Source organism: Zootermopsis nevadensis, unplaced genomic scaffold (assembly GCF_977971745.1).
Source record: "Zootermopsis nevadensis isolate Lab colony 2312 unplaced genomic scaffold, Znev_1.0 Znev_ptg000002l, whole genome shotgun sequence".
Lineage (NCBI taxonomy): Eukaryota > Metazoa > Arthropoda > Insecta > Blattodea > Termopsidae > Zootermopsis > Zootermopsis nevadensis.
Genome location: NW_028259134.1, coordinates 18442796 through 18463749, shown reverse-complemented (window position 1 = coordinate 18463749; position 20954 = coordinate 18442796). Strand labels below are relative to the sequence as shown.

General features: G+C 37.6%; 1 protein-coding gene across 10 annotated transcripts in view; it reads left to right on the top strand.

Moving 5' to 3' along the window:
• Positions 1-20954, top strand: part of osa (trithorax group protein osa) — a 165355-nt gene that overhangs the window by 140468 nt on the left and 3933 nt on the right. For 5 of the 10 annotated variants that reach the window (XM_087352535.1, XM_087352549.1, XM_087352522.1 and 2 more), the window contains 10 exons: positions 4325-4522; positions 5475-5691; positions 6467-6625; positions 9270-9410; positions 11283-11451; positions 11901-12123; positions 15385-15468; positions 18016-18187; positions 18781-18968; positions 19731-19865. In XM_087352535.1, coding sequence (XP_087208661.1) covers positions 4325-4522; positions 5475-5691; positions 6467-6625; positions 9270-9410; positions 11283-11451; positions 11901-12123; positions 15385-15468; positions 18016-18187; positions 18781-18968; positions 19731-19865 — 1686 coding nt within the window. The remainder of the gene's footprint in view (positions 1-4324; positions 4523-5474; positions 5692-6466; positions 6626-9269; positions 9411-11282; positions 11452-11900; positions 12124-15384; positions 15469-18015; positions 18188-18780; positions 18969-19730; positions 19866-20954) is intronic. The other 5 variants (XM_087352531.1, XM_087352525.1, XM_087352560.1 and 2 more) reach the window with 5 other exon arrangements.

Below are 20954 nucleotides of genomic sequence, written 5' to 3'. Positions count from 1 at the left end.
TGTACATAGAGAAAGTCTGATCCTGAACATGCGGTCAAAAATATTGTGTTAGTGGTCTTTGTTTGTAATTATTTGCCAAACGATATTCATTCATTTCTTGATCATGTGGACAGTCACTCTTATAATGGCATTTAATGTTGCAATTGTCAGCATAACCAAAATTTGTGTCCTACTTTGAGATTTTTATGGGATTCATTATAAAGACTTCTTCAGGAGAATCAAAGTTTTCAGAATGTGGATTTTGTTTCATTTTAATATCGTTTTCTGAACCTATGGTGGTAATCCATGTAGTGACAGCATGAGGACCTGTACTTGGTGTGAACACTTTCATAGGCTTAGTGGCTAAACAAGTTTGAAACAAAGATAAAAATTTGTAATTGCATTTAAGGAAAATGTCAAGTTTGGAATCTTGTTTGTACATTACCAATTTAATATTTTTTAAACGGGTTTCTTCAGATATGAAGGAACGAGCAATGTGGTGCCCTCAGTGTTACGTTCATTTGTAAGGGTGTGAACGTATCTTCAGTATCTACAGGTTAGGTTGTGATGTGCAGAGTGGGAGGAAGCCCCCATGTCTTGTAGCATGGACTAGCCAACAATTACATGTGCATGGTCCACATTTATTGGTGTTGGATAAATTTATAGCTGGCAGAGGCATGTTACAAAGTTGCCCCTGCAGTTTCAGTTGTGTTGGATAATAACTGCTTCATAGAATAATAGCATTAATACCAGGTATAATGCTTCACTTGTTTTACTGGGTTTTGTGTTTTAAAGGTTTGAATTCAGGAACTAACAATCTTATGGTTATTGTCATGATTTGTTTCTAATCGTAAGACAGTCATTAGCATTGTGAATGCAAGTGATATAATTTCATCTAGCATGGAAGTTTTTTTTATGATTGTTTGAAATAAAACATATTTGCCACTGTTCGTCACCTCTTACCGTAACTGTTCGTATTGTTTTCATCCTCGGTATTACTTTGATAAACACAGGATTTCACATAGACAGATCACTGCATGCAACAAAAGGAGTAGGAGCCCATCCTTATGTTTTCCTGGAAGGGTAGGGGGTTCAGTTGAGAATAAACATCATTATGTGGACTCTTTCTGTGCTAGGATGAGTTACCTCAATTAGAAGCACAAGTCCTGGTGAAGATTTATGTGGTCTTTGAAACGATCAGTGAAAGAAATGTATCTTGCCATCTAAAAACTGTTTGTGGCTTTTCAACAGTGTAATTTATATATTACCATAAAATATATTAACAGGGTTCCCTAAGTACATACAATTGTAGAAAGGATTGACATTAATATTGATTTTTTGTCACATAATTTGTTTGTATGAATATTTGTCACAGAAAATGCTTTGTTTAATTTTATCACAGGAATGTAGAGGTTTTAACTGATAATATTCCCAAAATTTGACTCATCCTTTCTTTCAGAATCACTATATTATTATAATTAGGGATATGCCAGTTCTTTCAGTTTCCTTATTCAGAGGGGCTGTCACAAGAGTGATCCTGTTGATCTTAATTTTATATTCATTGATCAGTTCTTTTGTTGAAAATTGATTGTGATGTTCATATATTTGTAATCTCAAATGGCACAATTTATAGAAATTACTTCTGCTGACATTACACTATGCATTGTGCATTGTTATTTATTACAAACTAGAAATTTTTAACCTAATTTCTTCTATTGCCCAGTCTCATTTTCCTAGATGTTAAAGGAAACTGGATCAACTATTTTCTGATTTCATACCTCTGATGAAATTGTCATTCATAAAATAATTTTTGTGACAAAATATCTTATCAGTTGATAAAGTAAATAATAGTTCTATGGAGCAACATCTCTAAAAAAGACTTTTAAAGTTAATGTAATCACTTGTGTTCTTGAAAGTTGTTCATCAGATTAGGATCTGTTGTACAAAAGTTATTTTCCCATTCATTTAAAGACAGTTTTGGATGAATTTAAAAGCACTATGGTGCCCTGAGATATAAAATACAAACAGTAGAATGACACAACATTGATTTGTGATATGCAGATGCTTGTAGAAAGAAGTATGTGACTAAGGAATTATTTGGCATATTATTGTTATAACAATTTTTCAGTTTGCATTTTAGAAAAAAGGGACAAATATGTTGACTCAGAATTCCCTTAATTGAATGTTTGTAAGAAAAGGAATCAATTGGCTGTTCATAAAACAAAGCGTTCATGAATTTGTTGTAACTTTTTTTAAAGTGCTGTGAAGGCTATGAACTGACACCTGCTAAATGCTGTGCTGATTATCTAATGTAATGTGATATTCTGCAGAGGATTTGTTTTCACTTTGAATACACTAACACAGGTAGAAAAAGAAAAGTGTGCATGTTAATTTTACTAACTGTTTGTTCCGTTACTAAAATTAAACACTTGTGGGTTTATAAAGTGGAATAATGTTTTCTTAAATTTTATTATTTTTCTATTTATTTAGAGAAGATAGACTTCTTGGTTGGTAATTTAACAGTGGAGGACTCCTTGCACTGTTACAAACCTAACCTGGCCCATAATATGTCTGCAGGGAGTACTCCCCAGTGTGCAGTTATCCAAATGTTGGATTTCTGCAGTTCAGAAATAAAGGCATATGCTTGCATCTTGCACAAAGCACGTCGTGCTTCATGTAACCCAGGCTGAACAAGGCATTATGAGCATGCAGCTAAATGCATATGAAGGAGAACTCACGTCTGTCTTCTTCACTAATTGAAACTTGTCAAAGGCAGAAATGAGTAACCCTAACTTTGGTTTGTGATTGTAAATGACCTTTTGGGGCACGTTTATATAGCTGTAATATATTCAGAAGGTATCTGACTTATCTTGGCAGTGTTAGTAGTTTCCTGTATGATCTCCTTATGTGAATGCTAGGATAGTATACAAATACTGCTCAGCTGTCTCCTTTGAAACCTCACCTACTCATCATCTGCAGTCACGTAACCACCTCATTCATTACTGTGTAACCTTTGTATCTTGTTGGTGTAAAGCTTACAAACATTTAGTCTGTGAGTCCTCTCCCAATGAAATTTAATTTGATGCTTTATCATCAGCCATACGTGTTGTACTATATGATGCTGTATAAGAAAATTACACAGGTTTGCAACCAAAGTATTATTTTTCTTGAGAGCCATCTTACTAAGTAGGTTATTATAACAGTAATACTGTGAGCATGAATTATTTTGCAGTTCCTGGTTTGAATCTTGCTCTCACTAGGTGGTCAAGACCACTTGAAATTTAGTCCATACAAATTGACTGTTTATAATCCAACTCATTGAACAATAATTAAACATCATTAAATGTGAGGTCTTGAGTTTGTTTCCATGTGTCCTTCCAGGTTTTTTTATTATTTTTTTTTTGCACTTAGTCCCTCTAATCAAACAATTGGAGATAGCACATTCTCTTCCCCCTCCCAAATCAGAATTTTCTTGGAAAATCCAAAACAAATTCAGGTGGGGTTAATCCTCCATTTCTGATAACCAGCAATTAATTTCCATCTTCAAAATGTGGCATAGTGCTTGAGGCAGTTCTTGTTTCATATTAAGATTTGATTTGTTTTGCTAAGAAAGTAGCACATAGCAATATGTTATGGTTGAGTTCTCCTTCAAAACAGTTGATTCAGTAGTATCTGAACATGCCATGGAGTGGTTTGTCAGCAAGGCTCAGTACATGCTTCAACACCATTGTCATCTTCAGTGCAAGGACCTTTATGTATGGTGCTTACTTTTGTCACTGATCATGCACTACATTAAAGTAACTGAAATATTCATTATGAAACAGGCTTTAAAGTAGGCTTGGAGTTTGTGTGTGATGATTAGTACTTTTATGCAGTTCATATAACATATCATTAATTTAACAAAGTGTATTCGATGTTTGGTTGTTTCACCCCGTTCTGCCCTTTTACCAAGTCTGACATATGAACATAGTGAAAAGCCTAGCAGTAGCCAATGATAGGTTCATAGACAACATGAGAATGACTATCATTCCAAATTTTGTATATATGCTCAATAAATCACACTGAAATAATTTACATGTATTGTGACATTCATGTTAATTATCTCCCCCTCGTACACCTTCAGACTAAAGCAGTTTATCTAGACAGAATATCATAAATTATAATTTCATAAAGGAGTTACAAACATCACAGTGTTAAAGTATAATTATGCTTGAAAAACGTCAATTGGACATTGCTCATAAATTATATCTACATCACAAGTTCTGCATTTACATCAGTGTTTAAAGTAAATCTGACAGAAAATTATGACACGCTAACCCAATCACTTTGTGTTCGACACGTGCAGAAACCAGATAGCCTGGGAAAGCTGTACGAGATGGACGAGAGCAATGAACGCCGAATTTGGCTGGACAAGCTTCTGCAGTTCATGGAGGAACGTGGGACACCCATCTCAGCATGCCCCACAATCTCCAAGAACCCCCTCGATCTCTTTCGACTGTACATCTATGTCAAGGAGAGAGGGGGATTCATGGAGGTATGCAAGGTGCAGTGTTTAGTTCCATGGTAGTTTACCTAGTCTTAGTTGTAGTTTATTCACACCCTCTTTCCACAACAGTGAGATGATGTTGCGTGCACAACATTGACACAGCTTTACGGGGGATTGAAGCCTATTCTGAATATATCAGGGCTTGTTGCTGTGGGTTAAAATATCTGTGGAAATTGGGTAATCCTAGAATAAAGTAACAATTTAAGAAGGCACCTGGTAGTTAGCTGTAGTGAGGGAAATTTCTATACAGTTCATTCGCATAATTAGTTGAAAGCACAGTAGGACCTGTGAAGAACAGAAGCTAAGGTTAAGTAACAGTCACTTTTGCGTGATGTACAAGTTGGTTTTTTCCCCCCTAGTTTGAAGCTTTATAGATTAAGTTTTGATATTTGCTTCTAGTTATTTATAGTTATTTTGAAACATGTAGGTATCGGCACATATGTAGTTGCTTTTACATAGTAGGCGAAGTATAGTTTAAATACATAATTTTCTGCCCTTATGTTGTCTAGTTTTTAACAGAGGTAGATACAGTTATTAATTATTATGACTCTGAGGCAGTTTCAAGTTGTAAGAGTATTTTGGAAATGAAACATTTTACATTGTAGTGCCATCTCTTAATCTGTATATGAATTACAGGTAATATAAGATAAGTCAAAATATATAATAGATTAACTTTTCTTTATGTACTGAGGAAAGGGTTAAAATTGTGCAGTTGTTACTGAAGCTGTGAACTGATACTGTGGATAGTAAACCCGCAGTTTTGAGGCTGTTTCATTTTAGCTGTTGACAGTATTGTTAAACAAACTGTAAATAAAACAAAGAAACACATAAGTTGGTCTTTTCTGGGTTGTCCTACAGTTAATAGGCAATAATAGGGGCGAAGTGCCTCGTGGCAGGGCATACCTCATGAGACGTGTTTTTTCAACCATATCTGTGTGTTGGGGTACAGGTGACAAAGAACAAGACCTGGAAGGACATCGCCGGTCTCCTGGGTATTGGTGCATCTTCAAGTGCTGCCTACACACTGAGGAAACACTACACTAAGAACCTGTTGGCTTTTGAGTGCCATTTTGATCGTGGTGGCATTGACCCACAGCCAATAATCAACCAGGTGGAAGCTTCCTCCAAGAAGAAAAATACCAAGGCAACATCTGTGCCTTCGCCAGGTCAGTGTTCTTGTGATCAGAGTTTGTCATCTCACAAAGAACAGTCTGGTGAATGCAAAAGTGAGTTTATTGTGGATTGCAATATTTAGTTGTCTGTTAACAGATCATTGCTCTCCCTAGTTTTTTAGAACACGTGACACATCAGCAAGTCAAGTGATACGTCTATACGGAAGGGTCATTCGGCAAAAAAGCGTAACAAAGATGTGAAAGATCCATACTAACAATGTGTAAATATGGACCAACAACAATGGTCAGCATTTATATGAACTCCTTTGTGCATTGTTATGTCATCTGTTTACTCGACATTGTTGTGTTACATTACTGCCGTCAACAATCCGCTTTCGTTATTGCGGAAAGAGCTGAGCTGTGAATCGCTTGTAGAAGAAATGCGTCGTAGACTAGATAATTTTGTGCTGGTAAAAACGTTTTGTAGAATATCACAAGTACTTATCTTATATAAGAATTATTACATTACATTACAGAGACGTATTTACATCAGATTCTCCGGAACCGTGGTTCCACTGTCAACTTTTTCTGTAACCTTTGAGGAACATTATACTGGGATGAAAATGACTTAAATATGGAAGTGTGAAATGTACTTTTTACAGTGGTGCATGCTGATGATATAGGAGTGAGCTGTTTATGGAGAAACCTAAAGAGTGAAGGAAAAGTGGATTGGAGCTTAATTTTTAGGCTCTGAAATGATAAAACTGTCTTAATAGCGTGTTATTCACATGTCTGATGACTACAGAGTAGCGTGTTACTTGATCCGCAGGGTCATCTAATTCCCAAGATTCATTTCCTGCACCTGGCTCGAGTGGAACTTCGATGGATGGATATGGGTATGGTTACCCACCAGGTTCTACGCCTGACTACAATTCTCCACCTATGCAGCGCCCTGCATCTCAGACAAATGCACCTTCCCCACACCCTGGTAAGTCTGGTAGACTGATTTGTGTTTCTGGCTGGTTACACACACACACACACACATATATTGTAGCGTGAAGGCTAGAGTTTGAATGTCATCCCCAGGGTTGGATGGGCAACTTTCTGTGTGTGAATGGGGCATGGATTCCTCCACAGTACTGCGCAACAGTTACTGTTTTTTGGTGCACCCTTAGATATTTTCTCATTGCTTTACAACTGAAATCAGATGCCCATTGGCTACATTGTCTTTGACATGCTATATATTTCAGGGGTCAGGCAACTCATTGACTTTATAAATTGGGAGTCCACAGTATGGTGTCTTCCTTCGGCAGGTATCAGTTGTCCAGTTGATCAAGTAATTAATTGTCTTACTCTCTCTTTTGCTATCATCACAAAAGGCTTCCACTTTACTGTATATGGAGTTGGTACAGTCCAGTCCAGTCACATTGCCAGTCTTCTTCTCCAAGATCCATTTTAACTTTTGTTGTATGGAAAAGGGAATTTGAACCCCCAGACATGCTTCAGCCCCATTAATGGTTTGGCACTATGCAAGTGCTGTGCAAATGTAATGCAATGCAATTACAGTAAAGGTTAAAGGGAATGTTAAAATAATTGATAGAATCCAGACAATCGTGTCAGCAGTTTTTAAGTTTTGTTCTCCTGTTTATGATGGCTGATTTTGAAGTTAGAACTGGACAAATGTGGTATGGTGCATTGTTATCAGAACACAAAGATGCACTTTTTAGAATGTTCTAACATTCCTTAAAACTGTCTGTAACTGTTGCAAGTACAGGGATGGGAAGAGTTACTTGCCAGTTCATCAACACGTCACTTTGCCTCTTTTCTACTTACGTAGGTTTGACAAAGAAATATTTTATGTTCTTGAAATCACTCAACACTTTCCAGTATGGCTGCAATTCATGACACTACCTTTATAGTCCAGTCACTTTTGCCTAAGTGCCAACCAGGATAAAGCTCCCAGTGTTTTTGAGCAGATATTGAAATACCAGTATTTCAGTGATCTTGTTATTTTACGTGGTGAGATTTCAGGTTCTCACAGTGGCAAGTAAGAAGATGACTGCCTTGTGGGATCTTGCACTGTATGGTGTGATAGAAATTGACTTGACATTTCAGAGGTGCTTACTACCTCCATCATCAGGGTTATCATAACCATTTCCCTGATGATGGAGTCAGTAAGCATTTCTGAAACACTGATTAATTTCTGCCACACACTACACAACAGTCTTGTTTTATGTTGCATAAACTGTTCTCTGATGATACCATTTCATGAGAGCCATCTGTGAACTTGTGACATTAACAGTAAGGGCAAGTATTAAACCCTGTGCTGTGTCAGAAATTTCAAACCATGTGCATTGAAAACTGTACTTTCCCCAGTTTAAAATTATGATCATTGAAAATCTAGTTCCTATCATGTCAGAGCAAATTTTGTTCATAAAGAGAGGATTTTCTCTAACAGATGGAAGTAAATTTTGTTATGTAATGACATTACTGCCTGCTGACAAAATTGGAAATCATGAAAGTTCTTGCAATTGGGACTTGATTTGTTGTTTCATACTTAAATTATTCTTTTGAAGTAATTATAAAGTGGTATATATGTGTGTATCCCATGACCAGTCTGTGTAAATGTTGAAGTGAAAAATATGTTGGTCACACATTTGACACAGCATGAAAACTATGCTGAGGGAGATTTCCGTATGAGTTTTTATTTTAAAAAAAATGCTAATGTCACATTTGATGTTTGCAACTGATGGCCTGAATGTGTTACATTTCAAATGCTTGATTTCAGTAACAAAACTCCTTTACGATATATCACTGAAGAATTAAAGGTTAATGGAGAAATTAATTTCTTAAACAATAATATAAATTAATATAGAGAACTAGACATGTGATCTGATGTGTGTTGGCACTTGGTTCTCCACCCCTGCCAATGTACGTGTTGCACTTCTGTTAACACCCCTGCCCCAGTCCTGCCAAGAGGTGGAGGTTCACCAGCAGGTGTAGGACAGACACACAGAGGTCTTGCCCCCCCCCCCCCTTTAATTTGCAATTAATATTTACATATTGGAGCTCAGAAAGGAGGCAGTCATGCTTTAATATGAAGCCTGCCATCAGGAGGGGCTAAAACTTTCTTCATCTTGTATGTTATTGATCTACTCTGGGGACATTTGGTACATGAATATTCATTGGAGGAAAAATTCAATGAATATTTGAATACTGGAATGTCTCCATTACCATAGATATATGATCATTACTCCTAAAGCAGACATAACTTGGGCCCAGTCTTGTAGGACTGCTTAATTAGCATTGCATTATTTTACATTTTTATCTTAGTCTCATCAGACTTTACTTAGTTGTCCATCCTGCTTATGCAGTAGTGTATCATTTGCTGTGTACATTTGAGACATTCGTGCTTTGTGTTGGGTGTTAGATGCTTCTTTTTTCTTGTTTTCTTGAGGCTTTGTTTCTGCTTTGCTATATTTGAAGTTGAGTTGTCCAGTTTTGATGGTAGTGTAAGTTGGGTGATTACAGATACTTGCTTTATGGAAAGAGAATCTGAGATCTGAGCATTCTAGAAAATGACGCACACAACATCGTGAACGCAAGTCATTGCTTATTTGCCTCACTGCTAGGTGTGGGGGTGCCGAACCAAGGTGCGGGGGATAACATTAGCGTTTCCAACCCTTTTGACGACGTGGCGCCCGGTCAGTCTCAGAGGCCCAATTCATATGGACCACCTTATGGACACTCTGGTGGTCCCCCTCGCCCCCAAGGTACGAGCTTGCTTGTCTGCCTGCTCACACCTCTCGTGCACATTTCTTGTCATTTTAATTGCTCGCATGTACACTTCTCAGTCGTTTTTCTAGTTTTTAATACACTTTTATTAAACAAGCTTCTAGTGCTCTGTTTTTGCTGGCTTGTGTGAAGTATTTCATTGGCTGTGTGTGTGGGAGAGGTCCTGTTGTAGTGTCTGATCTGTGTGATCCTGTCCGGTAAGCGCTTGCTGGTTTACCTCTTACTGTTTCTTCCCATATATTTGTTTGTTTTGCACTCTTATAAAGAACAACTGTGTGCTACATTTGTGAGTATGGACTGTCCTTTACAGTTTGATCTGTGTGGTTGTTTTTCATGGTACTTCTCAACATTTCATGGCATAGGGATGTGTCTAACAAAATATTTTAGTGTCTGTTTATAACCTGCAATTCTCTTCACAGGCTTGCACTGTGGAGTTGAAGAAAATTTTACAAAGCCTTCTGCAGCTGCTTTTGAGAACATGTAGAGAAAACTGCAAACTTCCATCTCCATTTCGTTTTAGCTCAAGAGATATCTGTGCTGCATAGACGTTAGTGGTTATTTCTGGTACAGTTACGCAGTCAGTCATCAGCTATTCAGGATAACAACTATTAAATATGAGTTTTGTGTGCTTACTGTATATAATTAGTCTACAAAACTTAATTATATAAACAACAAATTTTCTAGTAGGGTTTCATGTTCTTATGGTGGCGAGTATGAAGATGCCTGCCTTCTAGGTTGTAGCACATCAGGATGATAATGGAGGCAGCATGTACCTATGAAATGTTGGTGAATTCTACCAGACTGCATGTAGCTGCAACCCAGAAGATGACCATCTTTAACTGCTTTTTTTTTTTTTTACTGACTTTGCCATAACTGTTGAAAGTCCAGATACATGTGCCATCTTGTGCTGAATAGGTAAAAGCAGTCTGGAAGATAATGTTATGTTTAAATATTTGGCTGTTTTGCAGGATTCTGCATGAATTTTCAGCTCATAAGGGCACATACTTTAATAGAAAAGTGGCTAATTTATTAATACAGTCTTATGAACATGTATTCCCATTTAACAGTGACCCATTATTTACCACTGTGGTGCCTTATAGTGATCTGATGTATTAACTATTACCAAGGAAAAAAGTATGCTTTTGCAGTTTAAAGACCAGTTATAGTCACATGGCTAGATCTGAAAGTAGAAATGGGTGACAGCTGGATGAAAGGATTTTGTGTGTAAGATGAACTATAAGAATAAAAAGTTTGTGTAGTGGAGTAAGTAGACACAGCTCGTTTACTTTCATTACAATACTGACGTCACAGAAGTGGTAATGGACTGAACATATAGTTTGAATGGAAAATAATTCATGCAGAATTTTAATAGAGAAATCTCTAGAATAAAGTTATACCTGAAGCCCAGTGAGATGGATGGACAGATGGTTGACCTCCGTTAAATACATAATGGCATTTGGTTCCACATTCATTAGAAACTATTTGAAATTAAATAATTGGTGCATGGATCATTGTTCTACTAAGAATTCTGATCGAGAATGCATGTAATTTTATATGAAGCCCATTGTGAATATTTAAAATTTAGGATAGGATAAATATCAAAGTCAGCAAACAAACCTATTTATTTAGTGATATAAACATGCAGTCTGAAGTGTTGCCACATGACTGACAGCATAGTGCCACTTCAAATGCTCAAATGCATGTTCTTCTCTTTCTTCATTGTATTTGTGATTTTATCTCTTCCCACTAAAGGTCTAAACTACAACAAACCAGGATGTCTGTGACTGGTATGCCCTTGCTTCTGTCAGCTTCTGACGTGATGGTGATAATGGTTTTGACGATGTTGACAGGGATGCAGCAGGGCTACCAGGGCCAAGGAGGTTATACTCAGTACCAGGACCAGTATGCTAGAGGAACCGCAGGCAGTATGGGACAAGAGTTTAATCAGCAGTATCCTCCCAGCACCACTTATCCACCAAACAGGCCCATGTACCCACCATATGGGCCAGAAGGAGAGAGGTGAATTATTTTTAATTGTCATTCATTTCAAATTAAAAACCTTAGGTATCTGAATAGCAGTAGCCTTAATCACTATTTACAGTTTTTGGTATTAGTGTGTGGGGTTTAATATAACCTACCAATCCCATAATTCCATTACAAGTGTAGGGTAAGACATTAGTGCGACTGTTCAACAGAGTGACATGGCAGTGTAGGAAATAGGACATCACATTACACATCTGGTCAAGCAAAATGAATGTACTGTGATCTGTTTTGGGGGCACAGAGGGCATAATCATCTTTCTCCTACAGCATAGGTTGATAAGTGGTATCTCAACTGTCATTACATTACATCTGATTTTCATGCACATCCCATTTTTAAGATGACCATCTTCTGTTGCACCATGTAGTTATTTAAAGGGAGATTTTAACAAAAGCTGGTGATACATGAAGGCCTTTAATTAATGTCAGGTACAGTCAAGGTGGTGCAAGTAACCAGACATCCCCAAGCATGCAACAAAGTAGCGGACAAGATCCCTACAATCGCTACATGGGGCCTACTCAGCCCCCTGGCTACCCACCGCGCACAGGATATGGTGGACCCCCTGGACCACCTTCAGGACCACCCAGTCAACAACAGTCAGGGCCCCCAGCAGGTTACCCTGGTCAGCAAGAATATTATCGGCAAGATCAGGTAAGCATATGCAGATTGATTAGAATGTTTCTTACAAGGTATGCAAGCGTTATACATTACTACCAGCTACTGCTGCAATACGTTCTTAGAATTTTGCAGTAAAGTCATTATAGATTGCTGTCGTCATGCATCATCTGTATGCAGTATCGTGCTTTGTGTTGATATTTTAAAATCTTAGGGGTTGTGTTGGAACTTCGTTCTTTGATGTATGAATTTTTTTTTGTGATTTCTTCTGTGGTGTTCAAAAACTATTTTGGATTTAATGTATAGTTCTAGATTGATTGAGGTATCATAGATAAAGTGTTGTGTATGGTTGCTTGAATGTCATATTTTTACATGTCTAAGGTAGGAAAATTAAAAACCTGTTCAGTTGTTGCAGAATGTGATATCTGAACCAGATAAATGGACCCTGTCCACATATTTCTTGTACTCCTCACAATTCACTATGTCTACAATACCACTGCTGTTCACTGTCCAAATTATTCTGATGGATTTTTGTCTTGCATATTGGCTGTGAAATGCTATATTAGAATGCACAAACTTCATTTCTTTTGTGGTTTTACTCAGTCCCTATACCTTAAATTAGGCTGTGACTGTTTCGTTCCATATCCTTTCCAGTATCCTGTCATTCAACACTATATAGTCTGAGCTACTGACAGAATTATTAAATAAATTATAGGTGAATGTATCTCAAGTATCTTTTCAGTATGAAGAATATTTACTAAACTAGAAAGAGAAATAAATAATTTTATCCACTGTGTTATTTTTAATATGATTCTTCTGTTCCATCTTCCACAGATTAAGCCCTTTGGTCTGTTTTTGTATTATATATTAATATAATATATTTGTGTTCTTCGTATAGTTGTGCTGTGAATTAGGTTTGTATTGATGTGTTTGTGTGTGCAGTAAATGAACATCATTAATAAATTATGCAGAATTACAAAGAATTTATGTGGAATCCATATTTAAGTAGATTAGGGATATAAGTACCAAAATTGATATTCTGATCAGTGAATATAATATCTAGTTCAGAAGCCAATATGTAGAATTCTTGATTTTGTAGCATTAGAAATATGTGAGAGGAATTGAAGTTTCTGTATGCTTGTCTGTTGAATAGAATTACACACATGATTTGTAGTGCAGGTTTTTATCTGTTGTTAGCAGCTGTGCACAAATGTGCTTGCACACCTTTGTTTTATACATTTTGTCAGTCAGTGGGCAGAGCATGAGCATTGTTATTACTCATCAGTAATGTTGTAAAATGCTAATTTCTGTAGACCTATTCTGTAGTGTTGTTAGATTTCTATCAAAGTTATTTTACACATTTAATTTTAAAGAGTAGCCATATTTCTTTGAATTGAACAAGTATGAGTGCTGGGGAGTAGGACACAATTCTTGTAGTGGGTGGCTGTCCTAATTAACTCATTAACCTCTCAATGCTGGAAGTTTTATCAGTTTGCTATCCAATGTGCATAGCATGCATAGTGCAGCAGTAAACTCTAGCTCTTATTTTGGGTTGTTGAAATTTGATGTGAAATCAGAGATGAAATTGTGGGCTTGCTTTTTGTATGTGTGTTGGCATACTTTATTTTACCTTGGCACTTAGAATCGAAACTGAGATCGGCCATTTGTCTTCTGCATGCTGATCAGAACAAAAATTGACTTTTGTTGAGGGTTTGCGAACAGTTTTATGGCCCCAAGAGCACTGCCTTCACTTACATATTTGTAACCACAAAAATCCATTCACTTTTTAAAGCTGTATCTTGATCCATGTCCTTGAGTCACAAGAGTATAAAAAAAGACTTACAGCTATGTAGGAAAGAATAACATTTCTGTATATGAATGTTTCTGCTGTACAGTTCTGTGTTCTATAAATGTGCATTATGCACTTGGCATGTAGAATCTTTGGTCTCTACTAGCAGGAAGCAATCAGCTATTTTGCATGATGATGTGGAAGAACATTTACTTGGCAGTGAATCTGAAGAACGTTTATCAGATTTAAGTTTAATATTGACAGTGGATTGGATGATCATTCCCTTCTTGATGTTGTGGTGAATGGTGATGGTAATGGTAATGAAGATGATAATACTGTTCATGACTTTGTATGGGAAGACATGAACATTTACACAGAGAGAAAATGTCATTGCCAGAGTTGGACCTCAAGGTGCAGCAAAATATGCTACAGAAATTGTGGATGTTTTCAAGTTGTTCTTCAACAGAGAACTTGTAAAGTTGTTGAAGACACCAGTAGATACACTGAGCAGTTTCTACACAGATGTAAGTTATCAAGCAGGTCAGCTGCTAGGGTATGGAAGCCTATGACAGATGTAGAAAATTTATGTTGTATGAAGCCTCTATGCTTATGGGCTTCATTGAAACACCTACCCTGATGAAGATTTCCATCTTCTGGGTTGTTGCGCTGTGTAGTCTGGTCGATGTTAACCAACGTTTCAGAGGTCATACTGCCTCCGTCATCAGGGCGATGACGGAGGCAGTATGACCTCTGAAACGTTGGTTAACATCGACCAGACTACACAGCGCAACAACCCAGAAGATGGAAATCTTCATACTCACCGCTGTGAGAACCTCAAGTCTTACACCTACCCTGATATCATATTTTGCCACAAAGGGGTAATTTTTACACCAGGATTTGGAGACACTATAGTAAGAGACTGGAACTACTTTGTATTTTTCTGCCATGACATAAATTCTTTTATTTAAAAGCCATATGTAGTTAGTATTGATTGTTGGTAAATGGCAGGACCCATTCTTTCATTCATTATCTTGAACATCAAATAACTTAAGTCTACAAGGGTCAGTGTTTTAAACAACATATATCAGCATATTTTACATCATGGAAAGGGTTCATATCTGAATTGCATATATTAGAAAGCCACTGTCTAAGGATTGGCCTGATCAATGCATGACATGTAACATGCCTCATGGGGTCATTTAGGTCAGTGGTTGGGAATCGTAAGCTAGAATGTTCATTGAGGTTCGTGGCATATTCCATTCTATCATGATGCTCCCCTGATACTTATGACTTGTTATCTTAAATTTTACAGTTATGTATTTTAATCAATCTTTGATGAGATGGATATAGCATTATAAAAGAATTTATAGAAAAGTGATCACATATGGCATGTCTTGATTTGAACAAGTCCTCTTATCAATGATTGAATGCTTTTTGTTATTATTTTCTGGCCTCTTGTAAAAGCTTATGTTGCAACTTTTACTCTAATCGTAATGTTGATTTTGTAGATGCCCCAGTCTGTTAGTTTCTCGACTTCGCAGCTTGCTCGCCAGCTTGTGGCACCCCAATCCCCCATGAAATCTTCATATCAAGTACGTTTTAGATTCATGTTGAATAACATGTGGTTCTAACAATAAATGGTGTTGGTCTCACTAACCCAAGGGAGAGAAGAGCTTGTTGCATGCGGTCTTAGTAGTTTTAGCAGCTGGAATACATGGTCAGGCCTGTTTGTTAATTCTTTAAATAGATCTTGTATAGATAAATGTTTGGCACATGAAACAGTTGCTTCTATTAGTATTAAAGTAAAAGTAAGTAAAGCTGTCCTGCTTTATACGAGGTGCGATCAGAAAGTTTCTAGACTGCGCCTATAAAAACCCGTACACTTATCTCAGGTATTAAATTCATCCATCACCCTCGAAGTAGTTCCCCTGGGAGTGAACACAATGATCCCAGCGCCGCTGCCAAGCATGGAAGCATCCCTGGAAATCTTTCTTTGTCAGCCTGTCAAGCACCATCTGCGATTCTGCCTGAATCTCTTCTATCGTCTCAAATCTCCTTCCCTTTAGCTGAATTTTCATCTTTGGAAAGAGGAAGAAGTCACACGGCGAATAAGGAGGGTGCGGGATGACGGCCATGGTGTTTGAGGCCAAAAACTGCTGAACTTTGAGGGCGGTGTGCGCTGGCGCGTTGTCATGATGCGTCGCATGTGGAGTTCTTCCTTTAGAATCAGCTGACAGGTCCCATAGCCTATCCCAACAATGTCGCACAAGTCGTTGATGGTACGACGTCGATCTTCGTGAATGGCCTGCCGAATCTTTGTAACATTTTCGGGCGTTGTGCTCGAAGATGGTCGTCCAGAACGCTCGTCATCATCAACAGAGGTTCGGCCATTTTTAAAACGTGAATGCCACACAAAAGTTTGTGCACGACCCATTGCGGACTCCCCAAATGCTTGCTTTAGCATTTCATAGGTTTCCGTAGCCGTTTTGGCGAGTCTTTGGCAAAATTTGATGCACACGCCATTCCGAAATCGCAGGAGGGTCGGTGTAATGCACTACCAAAACGCCCGTAACTAAGAAACAAATGCTAATTCGATGATGCCGGCTGGCACACTGATTCATTATGAATGTAGGCCACACCCCCTAAAGGCAGAAGCTCGTACTACATCCGGTTCGCCCTCTATTGACACAGTCTTGAAACTTTCCGATTACACCTCGTACCATGTTGTCACTTGGGGGAAGATGAGTTATAACTCCTGTTCTTTATTAACCTCAGCACTGGGTAGGGGCGAGTGGTCAGCATCACAACCTGGCTCTAAAGTTCTTACCTCACATATTATGTAATATTGTTTAAAATTGAATCCTAACTTAGTGCTAAAGGTGTTTCATCATTTATTGGAATTATTTGGCCCCAATTCAGTTAGCAATGTATTAACACTTTCAGACCTGGCTAGAAATTAATTATACATTTTTTCACATGCCCATTTCATCTCAATAAAATTTTTGGAGATATTTTTGAATACCATGAAATATATAATTTTTAGTATGTGTATCTTTTTCAAAAAATGTTCTTCATCATTTATTATGTATTGACATGTAAGCTACAAGAACAAATGGTAAAAAAATACTACAACTGTTGAAATTGTTGGTTACATGTATTCATAGAATTGGGTCTGAAGAAGTCTTAACCTTTCCTTCAATTAATGTTTTCTTCAATTTGTTATTGATCTGTTCGATCAGAGGATTGGAATTTCCTTGCATATTGAATGGAATTCATAAAATTTCAGTTCTTGAGTACACAATCATAATGAAAATCTGCTGAAGTGTTTAAGTAGAGCTATGTGACTGAGGGTTGACTCTCAGTAGGGGCAGAGATTTTTTCCTCTACAGCAGCAGCAAAGCAGCCAGAATATGTTTAGCATGCACCTATGTTAGACTTGTGGGAAGTTACATATAGAGACCAATTGAAAGATGCATGAATAAATCTTTTGAGTGAAATTGATTACACATGAAAATATCATTCCCTAGAAACCCAGAAGTATTGAACACTGTTTGCTTAGAGATTCAGGGAAAGTAAAATAACTTGATGAATTAAGATGGCTGTCTTCTGGGTTGTAGCACTTATTAACACACAAGCATGCCAGTAGCCCTGCAAGATGTATAAGTATATAGGTGGTGGTATGTAATGTCAAGTTCGTTTATGATGTGTGTGTATTTAAGCTTGTAATTGTCCACATTATTCTTCTGAATTGTGAAATCTCTGCAGAAATACACAAGCTACAGATAAGAAATGTAAACTAAATCAGAACACATGGATTCCACGATTCTCACTAAACTATAACATGCGGCATGATAGTCGAGTTTAATGTATCCATGGGTAAATAATCGTTGGTGTTTGTAACAACAACAATGTCTTACTTTGTTGTATACAAAGTGGAAAGTCAGTTTTTGCATCACATAATCTTGTAATTTTCCTGTTGTGATTTTTATACTCCAGTAGTTGTGTCCTTATTTCCGTGTCCCTTGTGTAGTACACACATTTTTCTTTCACCATAATATTTAACTATATTTGTTAAGAACATGGGGATCTTTAAATGTTTTAAGTTGTACTGAACATGAGTTTATTGGTTTGTGTAATAGCAGGTTTACCCTGGTCAGCAACCTCCAGCTGCAGGAGGTCCTGCCACACAGATGTATCCTGGCAGTCCTCCCAGCAAGACCATGCCACCACCAGCACAGCATCCTCGGAGGCATCCAGACTTTGCTAAGGAACAGCCTTATCCACCATACCAGCAGAGGCCTGCACTTTATGGTGAGTTTTTGAATGACTGCTTTGTTGCTCTTTGCAAATATGCTTTTTGCGTCATTTTGAAAAATTGTATGTCATTCATTATATCATGTCACTGGTTGGTGGTTCTATTGCAAGCTTATTTCAAGTTAAATATGGAAATGCGGTTTTATAAGAGACAAGTTTCTTTGCATTTCTAAGCATTTTTATGGCCATGAGAACAGATTTCTCTACACAAAGTAGAGAGTAAAGGTTTTCATGGCAGTGAAGATGTCAGTGCTAGTTTTGTGGTTTATAACAGGTCTGCAAATGGCGACAGTGTGCTCCTCTGAAATGTTAGTATCTACCTACAAGTCCATATGTCATCACAACCCAGAAGAGCAACATTGACTGCAAAGAGATGTTGCAAAATTAGCACTGGAAATATGAACAAGATCTGCCAGACAGATTGCATGTTGTGAGAGTTTAGATGAAGTGCTTTGTTTTGGAGACCTGATATAGATGATGAGTGCACCATCAGACTTGCTACTGGAATTGTATGAAAGACTTTTAGCTTTGTGAAAAAGACTTCAGAAAGAGAGAAAGCTGATCCTTATAATGTGATTTGTTCTCTTCAGGATGGACAAGTAACAACTCATTTCGTGGACCATTCCCCGGTCAGGGTCCAGTGCCCCAGGGATCTCAGCCATGGAGCCAGGCTCCTCCTCGGCCAGCTGGGCCTCCAAGCAGTCAGCAGGCCAACAACCAGTGGGACCAACACCGCTACCCTTCTGGCACGCAGCCACCCTACCAGCCTTCTCAACAGGTTTGTTACTGTGGGTGTTATTTTACGAGCCTGTTGGCTCCACCTGCAGAAAGACATGCCCTCTTTTATGAATGTCACCAAGTGTGGATCTACACAGTCTCTAAAAATACAAAAAAGTCACTTCAAGAACTGGTGTTTCATAATGGAAGCGACAAATTTTTGTGATCAGCTTGTTTGTCTTATCAGCTCATATTGAGTTTGTGTTTAGATAGCAGTTCTGTAATGTGAAATTGTTGCAGGTATATGATAAGCTGAAAAACAGATTTGATTGTCTTCAGTAAGCAATAAACATTAATACATAACAAACATAAACATGTAATGTACAAACCACTAGAGTTACAAGCATAAGTTTTGCTCATACACATTCAGGAGCATACTGTATGTTTGTATACACATTGTTTATTTGAATCAAGACTAATTTATTTGAGTGCCCATGGTATTTGCATATGGTCCTCTCAGTGGCCAGTCGGATGTTTCTAGCTGGGCAAGATTACATGCATTTTAATGGGCACTTGATACAAGCAAACGTACGTCAAATATCGAGAAAAGATTCCTATTACATTTTTAGAAGAAGTAACTTTTTGTAACTAATAATTTTATGGAGCCAGTCTCTCTTTATAGTAGCTGTGGTAGAGATGTTTCTGTGTAACCTAGTATCATGTTCTACGTGTTGTCTCAGTTGATCTCACATTTGCATTAATAAATGTAAACTGCAAGACAGAGTTTTCCTTCTGCCTGATGTATTAATATGTATTTGTACAGCCGCAGCAGTGGGTGTCAAACATGCCATCTTCTGGAGTTAGTTCAGGTTCCCCTCTGAGACCGCCTGTGGGCCCCCGAACACAGTTTAGGCCAGAAGGAAAGCCGTTCCCAATGCCAGCTCCACCAGGGACAAAGGTATGCAACTCTGCCATCATATACATACATAGCTTATTAGCTGGATGTAGGGTCCCAAACCTTTAACTATCCATTACCATGAGCAGAAACGGAATACCATACGTAGTGTAATGGTTCACATTCCTCATTTGTACTCAAGAAATCTGTGGTTTCAGTCTTAGCCCATAGACCATCTAACCTGACTTGTTTTTTTGTTTTTGTTTTTTGTGGTTTTACTCAGTTCCTCTAAACAAACCATTGTGAACAGTTGTTGGCAAACGCTGGTTAACAGCTACTGCTCTTAGCATCTTAACTAGAAGCGTGGAGGTAATGGCAGAGATTTTATTTTTTTTGAATGTATCTTGATGCAGACATAGCACATTCCCGTCACTTGCTGTGTGCTGATAGTTCTCTAGATGCCTGTGACTACTGTACTAGGTTTGAATCTGCTCCAGCATAATGACTATCCTGCCCAAAGTTTTTACAATTTTTCTGTCCAGGCAAATGTTAGAATAGTGCCTTAAAACAGGCCTTAACTACTTCCTCCCCTGCCCTTTCCAGGTGAACATACTCGGACACTGTTTTTCCATCCAGCAATAAATTTTACAGTGTGAATGCAGAGTATCTGACTGCATTCCTTTGAATCTAGTCATGTGATGGGCTGTTATTGTATTTGTAGAATCCAGAAACATTCTGACATCTTTATGTGATTAAGCTTTGTTTCTAACATTTTAATATTTAAAATGTCATCACCCTTCCCAGTAAGTAGACTGAGTTCACCTCATGGATTTTACAAAACAGAAACTTTCCATGTTTGTAGAGGTCTACCTATGGGTTGATATCGCAGAGTTTCTCAGTTTCTATATTTCAGCTTGTTTTTATCACCTTCTTGTACTGTTGTATAAAATCTTTTGGTGAAATTCGTATAATCTTTAATTATTACTTCATTTCTTTTATGATTGAAATATGTAACATTGCCTCATTAAATGCATTTTGGCTGATAGTTCCATCTTATCAGACTGATGATAGTCAATGCATCACTATTTCTTTCCCATGATTAACTTAAAATTTCAGATTCCCATGAAATATGTTGCCATGTGATACAGAGTC